The sequence below is a fragment of the Sinohyriopsis cumingii genome, chromosome 11 (assembly GCF_028554795.1).
Source record: "Sinohyriopsis cumingii isolate HCF-2022 chromosome 11, ASM2855479v2, whole genome shotgun sequence".
In the NCBI taxonomy this organism is placed as follows: Eukaryota; Metazoa; Mollusca; class Bivalvia; order Unionida; family Unionidae; genus Sinohyriopsis; species Sinohyriopsis cumingii.
Window position 1 is genome coordinate 105289099 of NC_142971.1, and position 22888 is coordinate 105311986.

The window sequence follows — 22888 nt, forward strand, 5'->3', positions numbered from 1 at the left end:
GATGACATAGAGAATATTCATATCGACCTTATACAACAGTGAGGTCATCATATTCACTGCCGCAATGTTTTGATATGATCTGTGAAGCTCAGTATTAAATTTGTCCGAAAATGTATTTAATACCGGTATTACAAAATGTCACTGGTAGCTGGCTTTCAAAATGAATGCCTTAGAACTGCTCCAGTCATGGATCTTATCTGTCAGATTGTCTGATAATTCCTGTATCTCCACCAAATGTGGCAATAGACAAAAGGATGAATATTTGTTTTTGTCTTGGAATCAGTCTAACAAATTCATCACCTTACAGGCTAAGCTCACTGTTAATGGTGATGGGAATTTAGAAGCAGGCAAATAATGACATATTTCCTTGACAGCAGCTTTAAAACTGAACTCAGTCCATTCTATTTTGGAATCTGAATATGCTTAAGTCATTGAGGTTATTCCAGTACTCATCAGGCACTCCCTTCATGTCTGTTTTGAATATTCTTTGAGACATGGACAAAGCACTGCTATTGCCTCGGTTTCAGAGTATCTCTCCAACACATAAGATGTGAGCAAACTACTCACTGGTTGAATCAGTGGCAGGGCAAAGGCCACAGCTTGCTTGCTGGTATGGATGAATTGTGACTATGTCAGACAGAAGACTGGACAATCAGCTAAATTGCTGACTGGACAGTGCACTGGCCAGGAACTACAACACATTATATATTCTGCTCTGACCTGGAAGTGGAATGAAAAACCACTCACATTCACCTTATAAACAACAATGTTGTCGTAATAACAGCAACCTCGCTTTTGTCTGAGCTCAGCAACTTGGTGTGATACATGTTCGTGTAACTACAGAATAATCATGACTATAAAAATGCTAGCTTTCTGGAAAGAAAACTTTGGCATTCCCTGGATACCAGATTTTGTCAGACAGATTATCAGTGATCTCTCTGATATTCGCTGACCGCTGCAGTAGACAGAATGAGGGATGTTCATCCTCAACTTCCAAGTATAACAAAGCTTTCATCACATAGGCTTGGCTTGTAGATAGTCGAGCTGGACACTCAAGAGATTGGCCAAAATTTTTAAATTTCTTCAACAGCATCTTAAAAGCTGAAACTCCATATGTTCCATGAAATGGCAGGCATATGCTAACTAACTGAGGTTATGCTTACACTCATTATGGAGGGTTGGCATGGTCTTCATCTGGCGCTATTCTATGTACAGTACAGTATCAGGCCAATAGATATGCTGTGAATGACTGGCCTGTGTACAGTTTGGTTTCTCCACAGTGATTTTAACTGCAAGTCAATATGTTGGCTGGTTGGCTTGGCTACTGGCTGGATGATGGCGCAGTTGCCAGCTGGTTTGTCAGCTCAGCTCTTTACAGGACAGATGACATGGCTGTCAGCTAGATGGTCCGCTTGGTAACAATTTGTTTTGTCCATGAGACAAAAAAGATGGATCAGCTAACCAGAACCCCGTATAAGTTCTGCATACCACAGTTTGACCAACCAGTATATGACATAGATCTCTATAGTGAATAATTCCTGCTCAATGATTGGCAGTCGGAATGGTGTTTTATATAGCCTGGATGAATGGCAAAGAGGATTCTCCAGGTCCAACAAATACCCCATGTGCCCAGACTTACAGGCCTAAGACCATACTTAGACATGAAGAGGAGTTTGCTCCCACTGGGATGCCAAAATAAAAGGAGATGCTCTCTTCATAACTCCAATCCACTATTGACAGTTATGTTAATTCCTATCCCCAAAGATCTGACCTGCCTCTGAAAACACTTTTGCAAAACCTGTGACCAAATTTCTTTTGATCACTTAACATACATTGCAGCTAGAAATAAATTAACACTTTGTGCCAGTGACACACAAATCATGTGTGTCCTTGTTGACTAAGGCACATAATATTGTCATCGTTTAATCTAAAAATTAAAAAAACAAACAAACAACAAAACAAAGAATCTGATATAACAACCTAAAATAACCAAAAAGAGTTGATATACAACAACAGTGGAAGAATACAGTGTGCAAGAGAGACACATATCGTACATATTCTTGTCAACTTAAAATCTTACACACAGCGCACTTCATCATCATTGCTTATCTGAAATGAAAAGAATGACACACAAAAAATCGGAAAATAAAAACTGCAAGTGTTCAATTACAACAATAACCACAACTGTTATTTTAACAAGCAAAAACAAATTAAGTGTGTGTGAATAAACAGCCAGCAATGTGCATCAATGATACTGTACTGAAGTACAAGGTCAGGAAAATAGTGAAGTCCACAGTTGTGAAAAATGTACATAAATATCAACAAATTTCACAAAATAAAAACTGCAACATGTAGTCAATAACTTTACAATCAATACTATACAGATTTTGTCATTGGATGGTCAATAATCCATTTGAGTAAGCTAGATTATGCAAGAGGTACAAGATATGATGTATGTCATATCAAGCAAAAGCCAAAAGCTGAGTAAATAACTGTACCCACCAAATGGTGTTAAGGGAGGTAACAAGAAGGATTGGGGAAAGTTTCCTCCCTTTATCTATATGCTATATAGCCAGGAATGACAAACATTTTTCACCATTCCATGATTAATTGATTCGCAAAATAGCTGAACTTCTTTACAAACTTTAATGTGATCAGGGAAGATATTCAAAGGAGAAATGGGTAAATGGACAAACTATAACAAGAATTTCTATGAAAATATAATCATCTATCTCCACTAACCCAGCTGTCTGATGGTTAGTCCTCAGCAAAACTTTACAATCATTATGGATCTGTTTGACTCTGGCCAGGGCTTGGAAAAAGTCCTAGAATAACAGAAGAAAAACTGAAATCAGTTTCCTAAAAATGAAGCTAAGTTTAGAATCACATAATGCAGGCATCACTTATGAATATAAAGCAAAACATATTAAACCTTTGATAAAAATCTGTATCTGTGAAATGTATTGTTTTATTTTCCAAATTTAGTTGGAAGTCTTCATCAGGTGTATAAAACTTAAAGATCTTGATGCCAGGAATTTCGCCACAAAATGTTCTAAACATTATTTTAAGTGATTTTTTTAGGAAAGGTCAAATATGTTTGGTACCAGCCACAACATCTGGCAGATGGTCAGGAATACTTCATCTAAATTCATATCAAAATGACAAGAAAGTTCTAAATTGCATCTATGGGTGAGTACCCCATATTAAAAGTGCCTTCCCTGGGTCCCATGTATGTTTTACTGGAACAAGGCCTTAGATGGTTGCTGAGAAAATGTGTAAAATATTTTTTGCTGTTGATATTTTAAGTAATGAAGGTCACATATGAAAACTAACTGATGTAACATGTACCACCTTGAAAGATCTTCATGTCACCACGAGATATCTGATCAAATTATTCATAGCATTGTTAAAAGGTAGTTTCAAGTTTTTGTTTTCTCTTATGTTAGATTTTATGATAGGTATTATCTGTATGAACTTAAAACGTTTTCATGCCTGGGTGTTCTTTGCCATGCTCAAATGAAATTGGCCCCCTGGATCTGAGAAGTTGTAAACTGCAAATGTTATGTGATAAAGGTTGATACATAGGAGGGTCATACTAAGATTGGGTCTGCCTGCTTTGGTCATTGCTTTGCAATGGAAATCCAAACCCTGGTTTGTGGAAAAACATGACATAAAATTAAATCAAAAGGCCCCAAATTTTGCCACTGTGAAAGCTGTCTAAGTTATATTAAGCTATCAATGAAAAGAAACAATACCAATTTACATCTTAAGAAATCAAAAAATACAATTTTTAATTGACAGTAATAACATTTTAACTTCTACCACATATCACATGTTTTAACTTTTTAAACACATATTCCACATTATTGTGTCATAATATCAATAATGTCAACATTTTTTCAAGCAATGAGATTACAACTTATATGCATGATAAAAAAATACTACAACGGGGTATAACTTCAGCCATTTTTCTTTTGTTCTGATATCTGCAAATTCACTATGCAGATACAATCTAGCCACGTAGAGAGAGAGGGTCATACCAAAGGCTCACATTACTTTAGAGCCAGGTCACCTATCTAAATAAAATCAATGTATCTTTAAAAATAGGTCAGTGTGTCCTAATTTTACAAAAGCTGAGTAGCATTCCTTAAGACCAATCCACCTAATGAACAGATGATGAGACAACATGTAACAAATGAAGTAAAATAAGCCTCACAGATGCAACAAATAAAGGACCCCATGAGAGAAACAAAATCTAGAGTACCTGTGACAGGGCTCCACTTCTGTCCCCTCTAAGAGCCTTTATTTCATCAGGTTTCAACTGGAATTTAGCCAGGAAAACATCTGCTACCTGTGCCTTCATTTGAAGCTTGTGACTGAAATAAGAAACGGACTAGCTCAGAATGAAATAGCTAGTTACAGACAGAAATAAGACAATTAAATAGAGACTTGTTTATATGTCTAAATACAAAGGCAATTTAAGTCATATTACAATCTCAAAAAACGATAGACATCACACAAACCCAAAATAATATGAATGAAAGCATGTCTCAAAAATAATCTGTATGCATATATGCCAACCACCCAAAAGGCATAAGCAAAATTATTGCTATTATATGTGGGGAAAATTATAATTTGGGTGTAAAAAGTGTATTTGATTTCTTACACATCTGAATTACAACACATACGAAAAGATAAATTTATTTTTGTTAGTAACCTGGTTCTGTAGCTGGTCAAAATTCTTGTCACAAAATCCGTATGGATAATAATCATAATACAAACACAAAATATACCAATTTTGTTTTTCATATTTGGCACTCACTTTAACTATATAACTATTTCAGACTAAATTCAGATAAATGATTCTGAAAATTTATGTTCGATATACAAAAAAGACATTAAGAGATAAGTCAAATGAAGATGTGTAACTCCATAATGCCAAGTTTAGCAAAAGCATGTATATATTTGGTCATGAGAAAGACGGAAAGTATAGTAGAGCTATACAAAACAAAAAATGAATTTATAAAAAAAAGAATTACAAATTTGCCAAAAAATTTTCCACCTTAAATTTTTAACCTCTTAGGTATATCCTAGGGGGTAAGGACTACCCCAGAAGCAAATGTCAGATGGGTATATGCATTTGTCCAATTATGTCCAGGCAAATTATATATATATATATATATATATATATATATATATATATATATATATATATATATATATATATAGATAGAGAGAGAGGGAGAGAGAAAGAAAGAAAGAGAGAGAGAGAGAGGTTAGGGATCATGCTAACTTTCAAGCTATGACTAAGGGTGAAGTCACCCAAGTAGCAAGAATGCACCATGTGACCAATGTCAGTTGCAAGTATGAATCTGTTTATTCATGCCCAGTATGGTTACAAAATGGAGATCTCAATAATTTGTATGTTATAACACAGGGACTTAGTTCTTGTTGGTAGGGAAAGACCCTCAGGCATCGTCGAGGGGTTCCAGATTGATACGTGTTGGCATGTGGGTCATTGATCCCATATGCCTATTTCAGGCATATAAGTCATAAAAGCGAGGAGTTTCAGGAAAATTATTTAGAATAAACTCTGCCACAGCCATACTAACAGGAGCATGGTAACAAGTTCCAAAATATTGAAACTGATCCAAGTTTTGTGTGTCTAGCTTTAACAGAGTAGGAGCAGTTTAAGGTCATTACATATATATTACACCACTCCCTCGATAACTCGTGAACCTGCTTATCACACGGTGTCAGGTGTGGATCCCATTTTTTAAACCTGAAAATGCCCCCAAAATTTAACTCTATTTGTTGAACTTAAAAGAAAATCACGATCAAAATTGGTCACGGAAACTTTGATGTATCACTCGTTTTATCATTGAAAATGGTAGATAGGACCTGGAAATTGTAATCAACACTATGAAATATCAAATTTAAAAATAGCTCATTCAATTTTTTACATGTTCTTTCCAAACGACATTCCTAGTACACCGCAATTAACGATATGTAAGGAAATGCTGATCAATGAAAATGTCACTTACGCCGAGCGGAGGCAGTACTTTAATAAATAAATACAAATTAAATATAAAAAAATTTCAATTGAAATTTGTGTTCTAGTTCCATCTTTTAGTTCCTTTTAAGTGTAATCATCATAAATGCAATGTGTCCTCTTGTAATTAAACGTAAAATGTGTCAATCTACCGCAACAGCTATGTCCGCTAGCGTTTCTCTGAGAACCTAATTAAGTGCGAACCGTGTTTTGACAACTGACTTGCGAAAGTATTTGTTGTATTGCTGCACTGAATTAAAAGCTGGCCTCCTTTGTATTATCACGTTAATTATATTTTTGAACAATAAAAAAAGGAGGTGGAATAAAAGAAAAGTTAAAAGGCACAAAAATCAGACTAACTTAAAATCTAGTGGCCTCAGTCGTATGTTAGGTGAACTCACTTCGTTTCATCAATCGAACACTGTAATAAACGCTATTGTGCATGTAACAGAGACTACCTTAAATTAACCGACTCTTTCATAACTGTGATCAAAGATAACAAGGCAGCCAAGTGAAATGAATATATCGTAAAATATAGAGCTTGATTTCACAGATACGGACCATTGTGGGCAAGTGAGTTTCAGAGAATTCTTGAACTGGCATTTTGAGATATCCTCAGCGATGATAAGAAATTTCATTATTACTTCCAATGAAATCATGACATTAACATTGTACTAATTGAACAATAAAAAATTGAGTTTCGATGTAGACATGTCATGAAAAAAATGTCGCATGTTTTTGAAAAATCGGAATCTTGTTTGGTGGTGTATCAACAGTTAGTCTAGTTCCCAAATTATGGACTACCAATTTGGAAAGATACTATTAAATGCCACTACGGGAACCAGACTCATCAAGAAAACAAAAAGCAGTGACGTAATACACAGATTTTTCGCGTACACGTGATGGTTGTTCAAACCAGTTGGAACAATCTTTCATATGTTGGATATTTTGAAGAAAAAAATGTTATTTAAACAGAATAACGAAAAACTTCATTAGAAAAAGCGCATTATTAAAAATTATTATCGCCGTGATTGTAAAATGAGGATTCAGTCATTAAACTGCCCAGTTCCCTAATGACGCTTCCCCCTTACGGTTTTATCGATGTCAAGGCGATTTTTTTTCAATTTTTGGAGGACCCTCGGTAACTCGAGGGAAAGGTGTATACATAAAGGGTCTTTATCAATATCCATGCATTGCTTTGAAAGTAAGTAAAAAATACAAATCAAAGTAATTTGTAATATATACAGTAGGCATTTTACATTGCTAAGTCTTGAAATTAAGTAGACTTTGCCTTGAGCAACCTACAGCATGCTTTCCTAGCACAGCTGGCATTTACACATTAGCAGTCTATACATCTGACTGGTATTTATATAATAGCAGTCTGTACATCTGACTGGTATTATATATTAGCATTCTATGCATCTGACTGGTATTTATATATTAGCAGTCTGTGCATCTGACTGGTATTTATATATTAGCAGTCTATATATCTGACTGGTATTTATATATTAGCAGTCTATGCGTCTGACTGGTATTTATATATTAGCAGTCTATGCGTCTGACTGGTATTTATATATTAGCAGTCTATATATCTGACTGGTATTTATATATTAGCAGTCTATGCGTCTGACTGGTATTTATATATTAGCAGTCTATATATCTGACTGGTATTTATATATTAGCAGTCTATGCGTCTGACTGGTATTTATATATTAGCAGTCTATATATCTGACTGGTATTTATATATTAGCAGTCTATGCATCTGACTGGTATTTATATATTAGCAGTCTATATATCTGACTGGTATTATATATTAGCATTCTATGCATCTGACTGGTATTTATATATTAGCAGTCTATACATTTGACTGGTATTTATTTATCAGCAGTCTAAACATTGGACTCTTGGAACAGGAATTCACCTTTCTGCTTGCAGTTGGGTTGTTTGATTAATCAGGTCATGGGTCTGTTCTTTAGCAACCTGAAAGTAAATGTATAATCTGGCCTTCAAAACTGTCTTGAATTTAAAGACCCATTGGCAAATGGATTCTGATCTTTATTCTGCCGTGTCAATGTTTTACAATAAATATCTCTCATGAAGAATCTTTTGTAAATGACTGCACATTACATAATTTTTCAATATTAAAATATTTCATTTCAAGCAAGTGTCTCAAATGGGTCTGATATCAATAACCTGCATGACATCTGACTTACACAGGGGTTTTTCAGAAGTCATTTAAATGTTTTAAATATTTTTAGCCATATTTAAAATGACAATTTATGTATTTCTTCACAAAAATGTATTGCATTCATTTTTTACATTAATAACCAAAAGCTGATACTGTGCATAAAGAAGAATAACATTCAAAATGTGAGTGATGAAAGCTATTTTGTTTAAGCATTGTTCAATGAAAATCTTAATTTATGTTACGATTATTTGAAAATAAAAGCATTCCTTATGATGATTATTATTAATGCACAATTTAGGACACATATGTTTGAGCAATATGCATTACAGGAGCTCTTTAGTCAATGCATCTATAATACATGAATATAGATACCACAATGAATATGAAAACCACTGCTTATTTAATGGTTACTTTCCTCTGTTAAAGGATAAACATGAAATATATATTTAAGGAAGAGGGAGAGACATCTTTTATCTATATAAATTTCAACTGGATCTGATTAAGGGTCAAAACTGACCCTTACAGTACCTCCCCATTTGTTTTTATAAGGTCCAGAAGGTTCACATATGGTCATTGGGTATGGATTTCAACAGTCTCTAAATTATGACCCAAGTGCTATGTTCTTGTGGGTGGGATGGACACAAGAGTCTGTGTCATTTGCAAGTAAAAAAAATTATGGTTATTCAATGAAATCTGGATAATTTCTATATTTATGACTCTGGTGCTAAGTTTCTGGAGAAATGGAAACATTCTGGGATATCATCCAGGGGTCCAAGCCTGATGTGTTTACATCTGTCATCAATCACACCTGCCAATGCTCAGACATATCAAACATAGATAAAAAATACAGAAGTTATTTCAAATTAATATCTGATGCCAAGGGAATGAATAGAAATTCATGAAGTGTTGCCACCATCTATGACCACAGGACTATCATTGATCCAAGATTATGTCTCTAACTTTAATGATCTAGGAGGAATTCAAGGAAATTACAAATGAATGACCATATGTAAATATGCATGTATGTACAGAATGTATGACAGTATCCATGTGTACCTTTGAAAGTACTGAGAAGGATAAATAATATTAATATAACACTGATTGAAACCAGACAGGACTGAAGTGAAGCAGTAGCAAAATATGATGCCAATAATTGTTAATATTTCCCTCACTGGAGGAAATGGATTAAAAGTATATAGAAATGTATGAGATTATCTGGTTGCATTAATCCCATGAAATCAATGAGTGGGCAGATAGAGAGTCCAATATATTTTCATACTTTATTACATGTAATGGTGCCTTCTGAGTCTATAGGGAAAATCAAACTGATTTTAAAACTCATGTTAACTATGGCAAGGATTTGATAGCTCAAACAAATTTTATTGTCATGAAATATTATCACTGCAAAGCGATGAGACACAAGTTAATAAATACTTTCAAGGACAAGGGCTGGAAATCAGAAAGTGGGTACAGAATAGAATAGAGCAAACATTTTGTTCAGTACCAAAGCTATACTGATATGAACACTCATAGCTGAATAAACAAGTCATTTAATTGTCAGTTTATACTATGACTTGTGCTCCACAAATGGAGAAAAAAAAAGACAGGAACAGACAGAAAAATTAAATGAAGTAGAAACCACCATGATTCTGAACCTTGAGTCTGTTGGTCATATCTTGACAGCATTCATTCATGGCCTTCACATCCCCATACACACTGTCCAGTTGCTGAAATGAATATATATATCATCACCATGTGTAACGCACAATCAAAAGTGAATAGTACAGAATATTTTAAGATTCAGATAAATCTCTTACACCCAGACCCTGGGTTCAATATAAGATTCAGTGATATGGTGCCAATAGTGCATGTAAATTTTCTAAAGAGGAAAGTTACAGCTTAAAAGGGCCAGTATCTTGCATGGTTTCTGTTCTTTCTGAAGAAAAGAAATGGAGTTCAAAGCTATTTACTGAGTCTTCAAAATGTATGCTTAATTAGATTTACTCATTGTGCTTTACTTTGTGCTAGCAAGAATGCTGGCTGTGGTCATTTCTCCTTCTGTTAACTTAAACTGTTTTGAGTAACAATATGAACTGTTTTACAAAACAAAAATATGACATGTAAATGAGAATCACATCATGTCAATCTATAGCATAATTTTAAAATCACCTTTACTTTGATACTCTGTCTTTATACATTACATGCTGTTTATGATGCTGTCTTTATACATCACATGCTGTTTATGATGCTGTCTTTATACATCACATGCTGCCTATGATTCTATCTTTATACATCACATGCTGCCTATGATGCTTTCTTTATACATTACATGCTGCCTATGATGCTGTCTTTATACATCACATGCTGTTTATGATGCCGTCTTTATTCATCACATGCTGCCTAAGATACTGTCTTCATACATGGTATGCTGCATACGATGCTGTCTTTATACATCACATGCTGTTTATGATGCTGTCTTTATACATCACATGCTGCCTATGATGCTGTCTTTATACACCACATGCTGCCTATGATGCCGTCTTTATACATCACGCGCTGCTTATGATGCCGTCTTTATACATCACATGTTGCCTATGATGCTGTCTTTATACATCACATGTTGCCTATGATGACGTCTTTATACATCACATGCTGCCTATGATGCCATCTTTATACATCGCACGCTGCCTATGATGCTGTCCTTATACATCACACGCTGCCTATGATGCCGTCTTTATACATCACATGCTGCCTATGATGCTGTCCTTATGCATCACATGCTGCCTATGATGCTGTCTTTATACATCACATGCTGTTTATGATGCTGTCTTTATACATCACATGCTGCATACTATACTGTCTTTATACATCACATGCTGCCTATGATGCTGTCTTTATACATCACACGCTGTTTATGATGCTGTCTTTATACATCACATGCTGCCTATGATGCTGTTTTTATACATCACATTCTGCCTATGATGCTGACTTTAATATTATCAAATGTTCATTGACATTTGTTCTAATGGTGACTGCAGGAAAGAGGGGGGAAGAAGCATCTTAAGACAACTTCCATTGGATAGTATCACTTTTTTTCATACTAATTTGAATGCATTTCTTTTTAAAAAAGTCACCAGAATGTCCATAAAATATATATTTCATATCTGAATGGGCCATTATTGTTTTGTGTCATTGGTGTGAAAATACCAAACAAATCCTCAAAGATCATGCTTCATGAGACCTCTACTATAAAATGAAGGTCTAGTAAAAAAATATTTATTTTTCTCTTATCATCAGAACAAAACTGATCAGTTGATTTAGACACACCTCACCTATGTATGACACTACCATCAGCTGATTTAGACACACCTCACCTACATATGACACTATCAGTTGATTTAGACACACCTCACCTATGTATCAGTTGATTTAGACACACCTCACCGATGTATGGTACTATCATCAGCTGATTTAGACATACCTCAAATATGTATGACACTGTCATCGGTTGATTTAGACACACCTCACCTACATATCACACTATCAGCTGATTCAGACACACCTCACCTATGTATGACACTGACATCGGTTAATTTAAACACACCTCACCTATGTATGACACTGTCATCAACTGATTTAGACACACCTCCTGCACTGGCATATGCTTACAAAGAACACTTAAATTATCACAGGCTGTCCAACTTTTGTCCCCAGCCCTTTTTTCTTGTGATGCCTTGTGCTTATCTTGAAATCCTGAAGTCACCAGTACTATATGACAATCACAATAAGTGCTGCTTAAGAAATATTCAACAAAATTAGATTTAACCGAGAGTAACACAAATGGAATATTATGCCCCATGTTTATTAGTTTCCTAATATTATGTATCTCTATAATTTTAGTAACAACTGGTACATGATTTTATTTAATGTTTGTAATTATTGTTAATGGTTGTAAATTGTAGAGAATATCTTAGTTAGATTTTGCCAACTTAACCTAAGCCTGTTATGAAATTAATATTATATAGGATCTATAAATAGATTCTTATGTATTTATTGACAATTATTACCAATAATCTTAATAATAAGACTTAATGGTGCCTTTGGATTAATTTCTCATTGGCTGATGGGGTTTCAACATCTCTAGAACAATTCAGTAACTTCCCATTGGTTGGGCTGGGTCACATGAATAGGCAAATTCAAGGCAAATTGAGTAATAAGATCCGTCACAGGGTATATTGTGAAATTTAGTCACAATAGAAGGTGTATATAAGAAAAGAACTGAGCAATTTGATTCATTCCAGTTTTGCAGTCATCCTCATTTCTTGTATTCCTATTTTAAGTCTGCATTCATGTTTTAAGTTGTACTTAGATATTATTCAAGAGGAACTGGATTATTCAGTTCAAATAGGAAGTACTCATTATTTGAGCTAAAATATTGACAATTTTAGATTCAGGGCCTTGATGAAAAATGCAAAGGAGATTTCATTTTACAATTTTTTCCCCAAGAAATATTCTAGTCATTGGTAGCCAAAACAAACAGATTTGCTGGTAAACAAAGTAGTGACAAGCCTGATCCAATGTGGTCATCTGCTTTGGTTGCAGAAATAAAGGCCTTTCATGCAGTACATATAATCTTTTTTATTAAAATGTAAATTCCAGAATAAACTCTGGTGAGTGTTTTAAAGAAAATTCTCCTTAAACTACAGTTTGCTTGGGAAAAGGTTGGTATAGAAAATGGAGACAGCATGAGCACAAATTCAAATAACTCTCATTCAGGTAGTCATTATGATACTCTTCGGTTTTGTCCATAAACAGCCACTCAATGGCAGGCAGTTTAGCAGACTTCATTTGGAGAGTGCTTACTAATTGCAGAAGATAAAGAATTAATCAACTACATTTAATATGCAGAAACCATTATTATCTCATCAAAATTACCAGATTATGTTTTGTTTTTTCCACACATGTTTCTTTATTACCTCAATGCAAGTTTTCCACGAAGTTTGATGATTTTATCCTAAAACAAGTTATTCTGTAAAATCCATTTTCTTAAGTCACAATGATCTTGACCTTTGACCACAAAATTAACAGGCTTCTTCCATACTTCCACAAACTTTGGTCAAGACACATTGTTAAGAACTAAAATTACACTGCAAAAAACAAACTTCTTCTTTCTGTCAAAGCCAATTGGATCTTTGGCTACTTTAACCCAAAATATACATGCTTTTTTTCCTTCTTCAAGTTATGCACCAAGTTTGGACAAGGACTGTTATGCAGAAGCAATATATTGTGCAGAAACTAATTTTCTTCTTTCAGCCCATGACTTTGACCTCTGACCTTTTCACCCAAAAATGACAGGTTTCTTCCAAATCCCATATACAAAAGTGAAACACCAAGCATGGTTTAGGTCTGTGGTGTTAATTTAATCTTATTGTGCAGAAACCGTTTTTTTTTTGGTTGCTTTCAGCTAAAGTGAACTTGACCATGACCTTTTGACTCAAAACCAGTAGGGTTCCTCTTCACACCAAGTAGAAGCGAAATGCAGACACTGTGCATAATCAGTAAAGCATGAAAAGTAGGTCAAGGTAAACTATTTTTTGCATCTTGTTAGTATTACCCTTTAAGATGGATAAAGTTTCACAACTTTACATACAAGTGTCATGGTACATGAGGTAAATGCAAAACTTAATGCAACTGCTTTACAACAGCAGCAAGAACAAGATCAATGCCATTGGGAAAATTATTCCCAACATACAGCGTACAAGAAATGCAACACAATTTCCTTGCTTATATTCTATCTCAAGATGATGAAATAAATCAAATTTGGACTAAAATAGTTGTTTAGTTTCAAATAAAGTAGTTTTAGCAGTCTGCTAAGCAATTGGTGTCAGTGAGTCAGATGAGTGTTTAGCTGTAGATCTGACACCAATCCATGTATCTAGGGGAGATAAACTGTCTAACTGCCACCTTTCAGGGCTGGTAACTGTTAGCTAATTAGCTAAAATGTTTTATTTGTGACAGTTAGATCTGTAAGGTAGTAGTAGTCCTCCCAAGGTATTATGATTGGGAAATATATTTAATGAAGAAATAGACGATCCCTTAACTATATTTTTCCAGAGTTCGGATAATAATATGTAATTTGTTTTATTTGGTTATTGTCAATGGTAATTTTAGCACATTACTGGCTATATCATACTGAGAAAATGGGAGCTAAGTGCCTTTTCTAAGGATACTCCAAGATAGCCTACCCAAGTTTGCCTAGTTGGGTATAACACCCATGACCCTTGGATTACAAGTCCGACACTTTATTAACTGAGCTAAATTGGTTCCCAGTTTGTATTTCACATAAACTGTTGTGAAATACTGCACATTATATAAAGGAAGGTTAGTTGTACTACATGTGTGTATAAATAGTGATAAATTGCATCTCAATACATGTGGACTGTCATGCTAATCAGCAAAATGTGGGTGTGAATGAACAATTAGAATATTTAAATAATAAAAAAATAAAAATTGATAAAAGGGCCAAAAATTTAAAAAGATAAATTTGAATATCATTTACTATTGTAATAGCAGAAATGTTCCTTTTATTACAGTATTATACCAAAAAGGGTTCAAATGTTTTTTGTCTTAATACATCAAGTGCGACTTTAAATACAGATTCATGATTAAAGAGATATATAAAAAGCATAAAACTCTCTGAATAACTTGTGAAGCCACTTATAAGGTGTGGCAAGCATGGATCCCATTTTTCTAGAAAAGAACTGACCCTTGTTTGCTGACCATGATCAAAATTGGTCAAGAAAACCCATGTTTATTGCTGAAAATGACATTTAGTCTCCAGAAATATGAATCAATTTCATGAAATTCTTAACTTTTGTTACATTTCTTTCCTAAATTCCAAGTCTCAGCACGCTGTAAATAACAAACTTTGATAAAATTTTGATCAGTGAAAATGTCACTCATGCCTACTGGTGGCAACACTTGAAAAAATAAACAACAATGAAACAAGTGTGTTAAGTGAAATTAGTGTTTTAGTTGCATATTTTAATCTGGTTTCTGTGCAATCTTCATAAATGTGACATGCCCTCTTGTTTTCAAACATTACAAATGCCAATGTATCATCGCAGCTTCATCTGTGGGCATTTCTGTGAGAACCAAATTAACTGCTGGCAGTGTTATGATCTCCGATTTGCAGATGTATTTGATGCGTAGCTGCATGCACTTAAAAGTAGACATGCTTTGTATTATCACATTACTTATACATTTTGTATCAAATCAAATAAAGAAAATGGAATACATAAAATGTAAAAGGCATGCAAATCCTACCTGTGTAAGAGTTAGCAGTGTTACGGTCCTGTGTCAGATCAACTCATTTCAACTGACCATTCAAACACTTGTTATAAATATCAGTGTGCAAGTAACAATTAAAACTACCTTCAATTATCCTAGTTATTCAAAAATGTGATAAAAGATAGCACAGCAACCAAGCAATAGCAAAACAAGTATCCGGTGAATTCAAAGCTTTCTTGACAAATACTGTTCATTATGGAGAAGCGAGCGCCAGTTTGTAGTGAACTTAAAATTACTGAATTTGCTCAAGGTTGAGCAGAAGTTCCACTATTACTTGTAATGAAATCATGCCATCAATATTTCACTAAAAAAAACAATTTAATTTTTTTTAGTTTGAACGATGTTGGTTTTTGCATGCAACAAATGTGTCAACTTTTTTAATATGAGATATCTTGTTTTGATGTGCAAACAACAGTGATATCATACACAATATTTTGCAGGTATACAACAAGGTACACATGTATGTGATGTGTCAAAACCTCTGGGAGTTTTGTTTTTCATGTTTTTCAGAGACTGGTAAGCTTTATCTTGGAAATAAAGGTAATTTATGCATAAAAGCAAATAATTTCATTTTATAAAGGAGTTTATTTACAACTATTCCCGATTATGAAATGAGTATTTAGCCATTAAACAGCACAGACACCCCCCCCCTGCCAATTCATGGTCTTCTTGATGTCTAGCCAGGATGGCACCCATTCTTCATTTTTCAGAGGTGCCTCTGTAGCTCTTGATTATAGTACAGTTTATATTTCTGGACCGGTCGTATGCAAGTTACCAAGGGAGAAGTGTATATCAGTATATATGAGATATACGTTTTGAACACTGAAATCCACATAATTCATATCAAGAGGGTTTTATTTTACCATTTATGTAATATTATGTTATTATACTTAAGAAAGAAGACAGATTTTATATTTGTGTACAACAATATGCATCTTGAACAGCTTGAAATAATTTCATGCACCATCCTACAGTTTCAAGAATCTCGGGGGAGAACTCTATACTACTGCACAAAAATCAGGCTAGCAGATTTGTAAATGGCCATAAACAGGTTACGGATGCCTGGTCTTCTACATAATGAATATCAAAAACAAGTTAAGATTTTTTTTATAACATACCTCTTTAACAACTTGGAATGTCTCCAAGAATTCCTCATTGATGACTAAGCTTCTTCTTTCTATATCACCCCTCAAGTTTCTTCGAGTTCTGAGATTATTTTCATTGAAAAAAGTTGACAAGGCTTTCAAAGCCTCTAACATTTCCTGCAAAAGATAACATGAAAATTCAGTACATAAACTGGCCTTCACTTATCCTTTCAACAATAACACTGACCTCACTGAGAGATGCATGGAAAATCATTCCTATAATTACATACCAGTCTGTATAATGATAGAAAACTAAAGAATTAGTATCTTACATTACAGAGACTGTTTATGATAATGATAAAGGTGACAAAATTTAATAAATGAATGGATCTTACTCCAAATTCTAGTTATTACATGAAACATGCATCGGGGTTGCAAAACAAACTGTATTAAAGTTTTAATGTCATGACTGGGTTTCAGTCAGGTATTATACACACACATAACAAAGCTGGGATATGAAAATACAACTAAGCAGACAACTGAAGGATGACACCGATTTTATGTATACTGACAAACAGGTACCATACACATTGAATCACAAACATTCCAAAGCAAACTGAAGTCCTAAAATTCTTACAGTAAATTAAAAACAAGTTGGGTGTAGTTTACCATCATTTGCCAACAGATAACTGAAAAAAGATGGTTGAAAAAATGTCACAGGTTAGATGAAAAATGTTAGTCGACTAGTTAGAAAAAAAATGTCCATAGACCAGCAGAGTCTGAGAAAAAGTGGTTGTGATTTAAAAGACTAACACAGCTTCTGTATGGAGCAAACACAATAAAGACTACAAAGTGCACTCAATTTATAGGCAATAAAGCAAGGTGTCAGTTATATTATGGGGCTGTATTACTTCAAAGAAGCTATTCAAATTGATAGTATAAACACAGTGAAGTACATCCAAACATAGGGTGGTGGGGCTTTAAAAAATGTAATTGCCCATTACTTGGGACAAGTTAAGATTCAGCTCAGAAAAGTTAAGTTTACAAGGTATATGCCAGCAAATAAGTATAAAAAGAGAGAAAGAGAGTGTCATGTTCAGTTTATAATGTTTCATGTGCTACAAGTTTTATACACTGTAATTAAACGACACTACATGTATTAGCACCTTTATATAATATTGGTATGTATTGCATTCTTTTATTACATAACTGCCTGCAGTTTCCTTGCTCTATCAAGCCTTTATTTCATACTGTCAGCATCTGTAATTTCCCTTTTGTAATCAAGGTTAAGAACAAAATCTTGCAGTTTGTAACACAGACATGATAATGTGAATCTTTCATACCTGCTATAACATGGCCTGTCAAACAAAAACTATGATTATTTTTACTCCCAAATCACCCGACACTGTTGTCTTTAAAACACGATTTTCAATAACCTTAAGAAGAATGAAAACAACATGTTTTGACCGACATAGTGATGTATAGTACATGTAAAGAACAGTAAACAGTCCTGCACATAGCCCATGTCAAACATCTTTGTGGCAGTTACTAAAGCTAATTATCTTTGAATCAAGGCAGGCAGGTATAAGAAACCACAATTTTACTGATCACTTAACTGGCTGAGAATAACTAGAATAACACCATGTCAAGTCCTTTGAACACTGCTGTGGGAAAACCCATAAGGCTAATTTGCATAGAAAAAGTACACTAAGTGGAACAACGCAATTCATTTGTGTTAGATACAATCATAGAGATGCATGCTGAAGAGCAAACATTATTACATATCACTGCCATCATTACCAAAGATTATTTACAAGTTGGTGATCAGCAGCAATGTTTCTTCAATGTCTGATTTTACTCCCTATATTAAATACAAAACACAATTATTTAGCTTGTATGAATAGCATACAAGTGTTGTTGATCCATCTGAAAAATGAGCAGAACCCAGCATAGCTGAATTTAAATTCTCAGGAGTCATACTACCAGGCAAAGTGGGTGACTTAGTCACCTAAACATTGTAAACTTTGCCTTCTGTTTTGAAAACAAAAATTACTTCACCCTGTTATTTTTCTTAGATGTATATTGAGTGAACATAGTTTCTGAGATGCTCCCTTGACCTAGCCAGGTAGTTCCATTGTCATGTAGCTCATGGCCAAATGTAGGCATGCATCAAGCCATAAAAAAGCTGGTGTTGATATGAGTTGTGCAAACAAACAAACTCTTGCACATTCACAGACATATGTTTTGATAGCTTACTGACCATTAAACCTTTCCCAGATAAGTTAGCAACTATTACTGACTGATTTCTGCATATTATTATTTGATGATAAAAACATAAAAACTTGTGTTTCTAAATTTAAACAATATTACGTAAATAGTAATTTGTGCTTTAAAAATAGAATCAATGATCTGAAGATTTCAAGTGTCAGATATGCATTTATTTTCTTCATAAAATCAGTTTGAAACCACAAGTGAACCAGTCATGGTGAAATGCTTGTGGTGAACACTGCAATATCTGATAAGTACAACTTTATTAAATTGTCTGTTTTCATAAACCATTGGGCAAATATTAAAGGAAACTGTACAATTCAAAGCAGGCACAATTTAAATTTTATGTTACTGAAGATTTAGTCATAAAAGCAATTATGCTGAACAAAAATGTATGAGACAATGCAATGTTTTGGAATTTGAGAAGTGTTCTAAGAAAGAAGTTGTTTTCTGACTTAACTTATATTTGTGAAAATACGGCAGGAAAAAAGCAGTGAAGCAAATACTATTTAACCAATGCTTAATGTTACTACACATATGTAGTCAAAAAATAATTACACGAATTTGCAATCCTATCATTGGACTGTTATAACAAAGTAGAAATTGAGTGGTAACATTTAAAAAAAACTCTTTCTAAAAACAGATGCACTCACATGTTGGCTGTTTCGATTCATTTGGAAAGAAGGGTTTAGTTCATTCATGTATTGACTTTAATGCTTCAATGTGTTGTCTATAAATGACTATGGTAACAATTTATCAGCAACAAAGAAATTAAATAAACAATATGGCATAGGTGTCAACTTGTATGGTTTACCCGTAATTTGTATGTTTTTTTTCCTTTTACATCAGTGTGCGGCCATAAAACTGTTTTGAACAGTTGTGTCGTAAAAAATATTAAATTTATATTGTTTGTTTTTGTTTTTGTTTTGTGTGCATCTGGGACTCTTGGCATGATTTTTTTAGCACAAGAATTCAGTGAGACAATGGTGGCCCGAAACAACCAATCAAATCATACTCAAAACCATGCTTTTCCTTTTGATAATGAAATGAGTTTCATTCATGGTTCAACTCCAGTGTATGAAGATCTTGTCGTTTATCACACAGAGATTAGACGCTCAACTGGATTTCTAATATTGACTAACTACCTGTGTAGTAAGTAAGTTTTCTTATTTAATACATTATTATTTTTCTATTTATACTTATTACTATCAAATTCATACAGTTTGCATCAATTTTCATACTTTACATAGTGTGGCAATCATGTTGGTGTAACCATAATTCATCTGACTTTTCTGTGTAGAGATAAAGTTGATTTATTAAAATTTTTAACAATATACTAATTAAAAATAAATACTATACTGATTTAAGCACTGGCATTTTATTGTGCTGTTCTAGTTTTGAGTTAAGTTTGTCAGATACATAATGCAAACAGGTAGATGCATTGCCATAATGACGGATGTAGTACAGATACTGAGTGACTCAAAAATATGTAACTGCCAATTTATATCAAGTTTGTGACCAAAATCGGCACACAATAGAGCTAATTCATAACTTTTCAAGCACCAGATACACAATTTTAATAGAAATGACCAACAGCTTATGAGGTTAAACATCCAGACTGCTACTTTGTAATTTTTTTTTCTTTCTAGATTTCAATTTTTGGATAGCTCCTGGTGTAATATCTTGGGGTTTATGGGGACAAATATAAATTTGTAACATATTTGTAAGCGGGAGATCTTCCTCTATCACATGTCAAATCTAAAATTTTAATTTGCTTGGTTTTATTTCTCTCATCTAGTTGAAATATTCCATCCATCAAATGGCTGAACCTAACTCAAAGAAACGCAAGCTTGAAGACACTGACCGAGGTCATGGCAAGTTTCAAGCTGATTGGATTAAAGTCTTCCCTTACATTGTAGATGTATCCAAGTTGGGATCTTCACAAGTTTTTTGTAAAATATGCAGTAAACACATTAAAGTGATGGTGTCGAGCATATATGATCTGGAGGAACACTTCAGGACTAAACTGCATGAAACAAATTTTGAAATGAAGAAGGCAGCATCCATCAAAAGCTTCTTAGCTTAGCCAAAGAGGGAAGATGATAGTGTTATAAGTAAAAAGAATGAAATAACATTTCAGAAATGTAAATAATTATGTAAATATGTGTTTTAATAATTTGTATATAGCATTTTTTGTTTTAAAACTGTTAATCTTATATAATGTATGAATATATTTTTATGTGTAAGGATTTTGGGGTCTTTGTAAGGTTTTTATTGGTGTGGCATACAGGTTTTCATCTCGAAGGGTCGACACCTATGATATGGTATGAAGACACGTCTCTTTTTGACTGAAAATTTATTGAGGACTTTCATAAAGTTACAAAAAATCATTGTAGAATTTTTACTAGCCTGAAATTATAACACTGTACTCTAGTTACTCTTATTAGCTAAAATGCATTACAATGAACAGCTTCAACTGTGCTCTTTTAAAGTCATATGGCCAAAATACACTGCATCTGAATATAATAATTTTTATACACATACAAAATGTGCTTATAATATACATGCAACTTAAGAGTTCGATGGTCAAGAATGATCGGAAGGTGAAAACTTCAGTATGAAATACGGCCCGGCCCGGTTTGCCTCCGCTGCCAGTAATGTCTGAAGAAAATAAAAAGATCTACTTGCTGGTCTATCACAATGCTGTGATCTATTGCGCGCAAAATACAATATCAAATTGCCTATTTTAGCTCACGAAAAAACATTTTCCGCAAAACATAATGCCCCTGAACATTTAGATTTTAATACAATTGATACTGCGAACACATAAGAAGCCATTCTGACTTTATGTGAAACAGAATAATGAAACCTCGAAAATGCGTTACAAATGTTGATATCGCATTAGAAGGTTAATCAAATATTTTAAAAAGATTTAAAAGTTGACACGATGTAAATTTCCAATAAATATATGGATACTTTATCATTGTCAAGTCTTGTTTCCAGGATCTTATTCAGCTTCCTGGAAAGCGGATTGCTTGTTTGCGACGACGACACGTCGTACGTTTCCTTGTCTGCCATATTTCTTGTTGCTATTAATGTCCTCCAAAGTGTGCTCACCGTTAGGCCTAATAACAATATCGTAAAGCTGTCTTATGTATGTATGTGTGGAATAGCAGAGAACTTGCCCCATGGAGAACTCGCCCTGAGAGAACTCATCCCAGGTGTCAGGAGAAGTCGCCCCATGGTGGTCGGAGAAGTCGCCCCAGTTGCATAGGAATGGAGTTTGCCTCCTTGTACATGAGAGTCACTACCAGATACAGTGACAGATTTGTGGACATATGCACCTCTTTGATGTAGTATATCGTACGCTGTAATTGTGATCTTTCCTCCGTGAACAATATAATACCATTGTATTATGTCTGTAATGTAATTTAACGGGTGCAATTCTTAACTAAAGTTAATTAGGGCTTTCTCAAAATTTTAAAACCTGGATAATTGGGCGGGGTGCTGATGTACGTGAACAGACTGACTTAATCCATCAGATAATCAAGACGTATTTTAGTGAAACCATTTCAGTATTTCTAACTCCGGTTTGTTTCTATTAAAAAGAATATCGCCGATATAATTTATATATTACTAAAAGAAGAGGTCAAGATTAAATTCCATTTAAATCGACTGTTACAATGAACGGTCTGCTCTTTGATGGATGGAGATAAAACCTATGAGGGAAAATGCAGAACGACGTGTGTGGGGTGGAAAATTTTGTGCAAATAATTTCGCATTTAATTTGTGAAACCCATAATGTCTTTTATTTTAAAACAACAATTACGTCATTACGTAACAGTAAAATAATAAAATAAAAGAGACAAACAGTCATACATATAATTATATTGTTATGAAGGATATACAATTTATAAATTAAAAAAGAAAATTATACAATTTTAT

The 22888-nt window shown here is 33.9% G+C and overlaps 1 protein-coding gene across 1 annotated transcript in view; it reads right to left on the minus strand.

Annotated features, from left to right (window-relative positions):
• The window catches only part of LOC149789213 (conserved oligomeric Golgi complex subunit 6-like), a 63669-nt gene extending 41647 nt beyond the window's left edge, over positions 1-22022 (minus strand). The window contains exons 1-6 of the mRNA XM_089975379.1: positions 21920-22022; positions 16709-16852; positions 9896-9967; positions 7974-8032; positions 4265-4376; positions 2743-2825 (exon numbers count right to left, since the gene is read on the minus strand). Coding sequence (XP_089831505.1) covers positions 2743-2825; positions 4265-4376; positions 7974-8032; positions 9896-9967; positions 16709-16852; positions 21920-22021 — 572 coding nt within the window. The 5' untranslated portion in view covers position 22022. The remainder of the gene's footprint in view (positions 1-2742; positions 2826-4264; positions 4377-7973; positions 8033-9895; positions 9968-16708; positions 16853-21919) is intronic.
• Between the last annotated feature and the right edge of the window lie 866 nt (positions 22023-22888).